Source organism: Puntigrus tetrazona, chromosome 24 (assembly GCF_018831695.1).
Source record: "Puntigrus tetrazona isolate hp1 chromosome 24, ASM1883169v1, whole genome shotgun sequence".
NCBI lineage: Eukaryota > Metazoa > Chordata > Actinopteri > Cypriniformes > Cyprinidae > Puntigrus > Puntigrus tetrazona.
Genome location: NC_056722.1, coordinates 10,863,555 through 10,870,505, shown reverse-complemented (window position 1 = coordinate 10,870,505; position 6,951 = coordinate 10,863,555). Strand labels below are relative to the sequence as shown.

The window sequence follows — 6,951 nt, the reverse complement described above, 5'->3', positions numbered from 1 at the left end:
ATATAAGAACAAAAAAAGAACAGTTCATATAGATTGTATAAATATTTCACGATATTGTAGTTTTTACCGTTTTTTTATTAAATAAATGCTGACTTGGTGAACATTATTTAAAGTCTTATTTTTAAAGAAAAAACATTCCGAACATTTGAAAGATAGTGTGAAGCATATTATGTGTTTTCAAACACAATCTGGCTATTACTCACCAAATTTGAGTGAAGATTGAAGGCAATTTTAGACGCTAAGGTAGAACAGGCTTTGTTAGTATGAATCAAGAAGTTCAGAAAGTTCCCACAGAACCTGGTTTAGGGGTGAACTCATTCACCCCACGAACCCTAGAGCGTTCTATACCTGACTGCCTCACACACAGTAAGAGGCGAGCACTTGCAGATTGCCTACAGCAGAACGGGCCTTGATTTCTTACAATAATTCATATAGTGTGTTGACACTGGCTGGGTTTTGAGGGCGAGTGCAGTTCAAGCCGAGAACATCAGTCATTTATTTTATATACCTCACACTAAAAGAAGAAAGAGCCCTGGAGAAGCAAACACTGAGATACGAACTTTGGGGATTTTTGTTTGCAAGCTAGTGAGAAACAAAATCGCGTCCAGTAAAAAGCTTTGCGTTTGTTGTGGAAGCATTGTTCTTGATTCACAAGCACATACACACTTGCACAGACTAATAAAAGAGATCCCAGATGCTGGGGGGTTACACAAACCTGTCCACACAAAGCCGTTTTTTTCAGTGTGCCCTCCTCTGCCCTCTATTGATGTTTTGAAGAAAAGCAAGTTTGAATGAGTCACCCGAGGGACAGCGGAGAATTTGGCGCACCGGCCAGTCTGAAACATCATCACACATGTGGACACATTCAGATCCAGACTAGAGCTACAGCCGTTAGTTTCTCAACTCTACAGAGTTGCTTCAACAATCAAATGAATTGTTCTTCTGAAAATGCAGATTTATTCTCCTTCGTGTTGTTGATTTTCTTGAAATACTGTACAAAGGGGCATGCTGATTATTCATTGTGCTCAATATCCGTGTGCCTTTCATACAGCAAAAGCGAATAAACACAATAAAACCACATTAAAAGTAACATTCATTGATACATTAATCAGCCACGATGTTAAAACCACTGACAGGTAAAGTGAAAAATGCTAATTATATCATTACAGAGGTACCAGTATCAGATGAGTCTCACTGACCGACACAGAAGAGATACTGTAGCTTGATATTGACGATGAACCTCATGATGGAAAGGTGTCAGAACACAACGCATGAGAGTTTGTTGCATAGGCGGCTGCATACACTCTTAATAATAAAGGTGCTTCACAATGCCATAGAAGAACCTTTTCTGTGTAAATTGTCCCATGAAGAACCTTTAAAAAAAAAGCTTTCTATTGGCGAAAGATGGTTCTTCAAATTATAAAGAGGTAAGAAAGAGGTGGTTCTTTGAATTACCTTTTACTTGATGGTTCTTTGTGGTACCAGAATTGGTCCTTCTGTGATGTAGAGGAGCTGTCTACCACCAAAAGCGCCTACATTGGGCATGTGAGTGTTAGAACCTGCCTATGGAGCAATAGAAAAAGGTTGCCTGGTCAGTTGAATCGTGTTTTCATTTAGATCATGTTGATTGTGCACACACTGTACATCATTTTCCTGGGTAAGATGTGGCAGCAGGATGCATTATGAGAAGAAGGCAGGTCACCAGAGTGGTTTGCTGGGAAATGTTTGGATCCGGGCATTCATTTGTTACTTTGACACTAGATAATGCAAAACCTGTTTCAGAACAGGGATGTTACAACTTGCAGCACTTGAAGGATCTGCTGCTAATGTCCCAGCGCCAGTTACTACAGGAAAAGTTTACAGGTCTTATACAGGTCTTATTGAGGTATGGTGAACTCCATGCCTCAATGGATCAGAGCCGTTTTGGCAGCACAAGGGGGAATTCCATGACATTAACATTGTTGTGGCTGACCAGTGTACGACTCATTCTCTATAGTCTAAGTCTTCTGAAGCATTGCTGATTTAGAAGTCTTCGAAATTACTATTGCCACAGATATTGTGATTGACGCCCGCAACCCATTAGTCGATTTGCTGTAATAGTATCAGTGGGACATCCTTTGGAGCATTTGGCTACTTCCACCTCTTAGTAAAACAGCCGTTAAAACCCCAGTCTTGGCAGCCTGATTCAATAGATGAGGATGAGCCATATCATATTATCCAAAAGCTTCCCCCGTGATGTCGATACTAATCAGATTGAACCACAATTCAAATGTAATGGAATAAAATATTAACCTTCTGGTCTGGTACTGAGCCATTGTATTGATAGTATCCCATTACTTTGTAAAACCATCGATTGGTTATATGAATCACTGCCCTCTACAGGATATGGATGAATATTCAGTACTGGATAAATCATGGCTACTCTCGATAATAATAATACTATATTGTCCCCCATTGTGGCAACTGATTGAGAAAAGATGTTGTTGATAACATATACCACAACCTCTCTACTTTGGCAGTTTATATAAATGTGAAGCTAAGTGCACATTCAGTGATTGAAGTGCCCCTATTGGGGGTTATGAAAGGTTCATATTTTGTTTTTGGAAGTCCCCGACAACTGTCAAAAAGTCAGAAAACTAGGACTGCACTGAAATGAAAATTCTGGGCCGAAACCAAAACCAAACCAAAATTCTAGATGTAAATGGCCCGAAAACCGGAAATGCTTTGTAATGATTATGTATTATTTTATTAAATAATTTAAAAACGTATTTTTAATGATACTTAATAAAAAATGCAAGGATATTAATTTACCACACTTTTATTAGTAACAAAAGTAACAAAACTGGACAGAGTTTAGGTTAATAATAGTAACACTTTACAATAGGGTTCATTAGTTAACATAAGCCAGTTTACTACTGTAGTTAACGTGAATTAAGAATTAACAATAGTTTACAAAAAACACTTTCATTGTCTTATAATGTGCATTTATTTTTGTTTTACCTAACTTGCTCAACTATGGTGATCTCTATATGGTGAACTCTATGGTGATCAGATTGGTCTATTTCATTTATTTCAGCAAAGAATAAATTCGCATTTTCATTCAGACCAGCAATATGCTAATCTTTCATGTTGACATCAGCGTGAAATGGCTTGGGATTTGTTTTAAAAGTGACTCGTTTCAATGATTCAGACTTTCTTTTGAGAGCCAATAACTTGAATAAAAATGTAAAGCTTTACGGGATGTTTTCATTTGCTAAGAGCTATGTTGCGCACCGCATGGTCAATTTTGAAACTGCATAATAGCCCTGTTTATGTTTATGCTGGTCCTTTGCTGGTCTTAAGCTGGTCCATGACCAGGTAAGGACCAACTTAAACCAGCAAAAGGACCGGCTCAAACCAAATAAGGACCAGCTTAAACCAGAGTCTCAACTTTAACTTTAACGTTTTTTCCACTAGGTAGGGGACCTCAAAAATCAGACTTTAGGCCAAAATACATGCTTTTTTGGTATAGTATTTATTATTTTAAGTTAAATACTGTGAGTTTCAATATATGGAATCGTGACTTGACACTCAGACATTGCTTTTTGTCTCTTCCTTTTGTGTACTTGAAATGCACACGCGAAGAGATTGTGATAATTGTGCTATTTGGTCATTGAGGTGTTACTCTATTCAGTGCTTGGTGAAAATGTTCTGCCAGACCTCATCTCCCTGTAGAGGGAGCCTCACACCACACATCAGTGTAACACATCTTCAAACACTGCACTTCTACCGTATATCTGTACGTTAATGCACGCATATTTGTAAGACATATCAGTGATTCTTTGCGTTTATTGGAGCTGCAGTGCACCTTTCTGTTCTGGCGTTGCTTTAATTTTTCTGGTCCCGGACTGCTCTACATGTAGGCCAACACCTAATTTGCCATCATTTGATTCATTTGGTTTCTACAGAATTTGAACAGCAAACAAAGACGTTGGCATTTGTCTCCTGCCCATTGGGTGTTTGCTTATTAGATAATTAAGTTAGTCAGCTGTGTTTAAGCATTCCAGAGAATTCTACCGGTTTGTCCTTAAGCACAGAAAATGATGAAAACGTGCAGAATCCTTATCGGCCTACAGCATCTGATAATTCAATATGTGGCTTGTGGCAGTTGTCCCAGAGATGATGCACTTTTTTTGCGAAGGCTTTGTCGTGCAGTTTCTGTGTATTGCAGTGTAAGATTATTTTTTTTGCTAGTAAAAAAAGTAGCTTGTGAGTCAGCAGCTCAGATACAGTATGGCGTGCAGTATTAGCATTTAATATAACATTGGGTGCAGTGTGTCACAATGTGGATAGTCAGTCAGTTCTATGCATTATATAAAAGGTTATACTTGTTTCTACGATGTTTCAGACATCACACATACTTTCCCTCAAGTGTATCCCTGCAGGCATGCGGCTGTCAGCATGATCTAACCCAGTCAAATATGCACACACACACTTTCACACGTAGGCATGCTCATATCTTATATTATTGTATGCTTTAGTCACTTCAGTTTATGAGAGATTGCCACAGAAGATTCACTGAGCTTGACTGGAGTACAGTAGATTAACATGTGCTGTCTCGTCGTGTGATATAAGTCTGAAAAGTAGTGTAAGACATACCGGTTTTATTGGGAAATATAACAGAAATGGAGAAGGCCTGATTTTAATATTCCTTATGTATGACAGCAGGAACAATGAGATGTTTTCTGCTTATTTTGTGTTATTATGTTTTTGATGTTTTAACAGACTCTTTAATAACGCTTGCTCTGTGTCTCACGCCATCAGGGAGACAACGGAACAGACTGGAGCCGATGGACACCATCTTTGTCAAGCAGGTGAAAGAGGGCGGCCCCGCGCACGGAGCTGGACTCTGCACAGGTACAGACACAGAATGCATGGATCTGGAGATATGTTTTTAATGTCTAGATTTGTTATCAGTTATTAAAAATTAGGGTATTAAGACACTAACATTGTAGCAGAAACTCGGCAGCATATATAAACTTCCTGCAGACAAATTTTACTAATTTTACTTCCATATTAAATAGAAATGTATGCTAACAAAATAAATATAGTCAATTTTGATTTCACACGGACTGAAGGTGCAATACTGTAGCTTCAACCAAATAGTTTATCCAAAAATGAAAACTTTGTTCCCAATCCTTAAAACCAAATGACCAAAACCAATGTAACCATCAATACCGGTATATATCAGCACTCTTGTCTGGTTTAAACATTGAGCTCCAGGTGAGATTTTGTTGAAACTATTTTCCCAAAAATAAAAAAAACAGCATCCAAAGATGCCCATCTGTTGCATAAGTGCATACACCAGCAAATATAAAATAGCACAAATAGACCTCAAACATCGTGCTGGTTGGCCCCTTTAAGACATAAATCTGAGCTCACTGAGGCATGAAAGCCTCACTACTAAACAGTTGGACGTAAACCAGGCAAGAGGTCAAACCACCAGCTAACATCCAAAATTAACTGGCAGAACTTTGTCAGATGAAGTGTTAATTAAGTGTGATCACTTTGAACCCAAAGAAGCGTTGAGGAGTTATTACTACTCCATAAGTTCCTGTCCATAGCTTGAATTATTCTTACCACAGTCATTAAAAAGGCTTCCAGGCCTAAAACATTGTATAAAACATGTATTTCCATAACTGAACTACAGCATCTGATTCTCTTCCTGTTTCTCTTTTCTACAGGGGATCGTATAGTTAAAGTCAATGGAGAAAGCATCATTGGGAAAACGTATTCTCAAGTAATTGCCCTTATTCAGAACAGGTAATGTTGCAACCTGCGCTTGTTTTAACCCCTGAGGGGTGGTGTAGCTTCATGATTAAAGATCTGGTCTAGTAAATAATCATAGATTTTTTTTTACAATTATTTTAAACTAACTTTGACCTAAATACTTGCTGCTCTGTAACCATTTGCTCCCTTTTCCCTCATTTTGTGGGTTGATCTATAAAAATCACTTAATCCTTGAGGAAGTTTAATGAATATGCTGTATATTGCGAAATTTTAGTTGGAATTAACAGTCCTTCCTTGTTCTTGAATTTTCTAAAAGAAAGCACTGTGGTGGCTGTAGTCATCACATCATTTTACCTTTCAAAACATTTCTTTGCAGTGACACATCTCTTGAGCTCTGCGTGATGCCAAAAGATGAAGACATTTTACAGCTGGTAGGTTTAAATTCTCATGGGTTTTCTTGTCATACTCTTGTCAAATGAATGGATTCCTCTTTAGCGTTTCATATTGGCTTGATCCGTTAAAATTGTTATTCGAGTAAATTCAAGTTACTAGTGCCCTCTTGTTTTTGAATGTTTTTTTGCAGTAGATTATGTTCAGGTGAGCGGTGGTATGTGTGTCATTGTCAAAAGTTTCTGAATGAACAGTGGATAAAGTGCACTGAAATTGCTCAAGTAAAAAGGAATTGTGGGAAGGAGAGCAGACCAGTGAAAATAAATGGCACCGGTTTTTGTGTGAAGATGCTCTCTCAGCCAGAGTTCAGTGATCCAGCGGAGCGTGATGGCGCCTGTGTGTGTGTGTGTGTGTGTGTGAGTGTGCTTATTTTGAAATTCAACTATAATGAGGTTTTTCTCAGAACTAGGGTTGTAATGCCACTTCCGTATCTTTGCACATTCCAAACAGAACTCCAAATCTCAGGCTGTTACATGCCAACCACATAAACTCATACGCCACTGTGGAGCCCTCTGGGACTTTCTAACTTGACAGTAATGAGTCCATCCAGTGCTGAATTTAAGACTTGGGAGGAATGGCATTGTTATCTCAGCTAACAAGAAATGGTTCTCTGTGACGATAAAGCTATATGTAACACCACATCAGTCTTGGATTCTAGCAGTCGTATTACAGCACACAAACATTTAAAAACTTTTATTAGATTCAACAATTTTTTACTGATACATATATATA

At 38.2% G+C, this 6,951-nt stretch overlaps 2 protein-coding genes across 3 annotated transcripts in view; both read left to right on the top strand.

Annotated features, from left to right (window-relative positions):
- Nucleotides 1-6,951, top strand: part of dpp6a (dipeptidyl-peptidase 6a) — a 343,738-nt gene that overhangs the window by 139,743 nt on the left and 197,044 nt on the right. The gene's annotated exons all lie outside the window — the stretch shown is intronic.
- Nucleotides 4,808-6,925, top strand: arhgap21a (Rho GTPase activating protein 21a). The gene is made up of 3 exons (XM_043226519.1): nucleotides 4,808-4,896; nucleotides 5,724-5,802; nucleotides 6,146-6,925. Exons 1-3 carry the CDS (start codon nucleotides 4,830-4,832, stop codon nucleotides 6,246-6,248), a joined length of 249 nt encoding a protein of 82 aa, XP_043082454.1. The 5' UTR covers nucleotides 4,808-4,829; the 3' UTR covers nucleotides 6,249-6,925.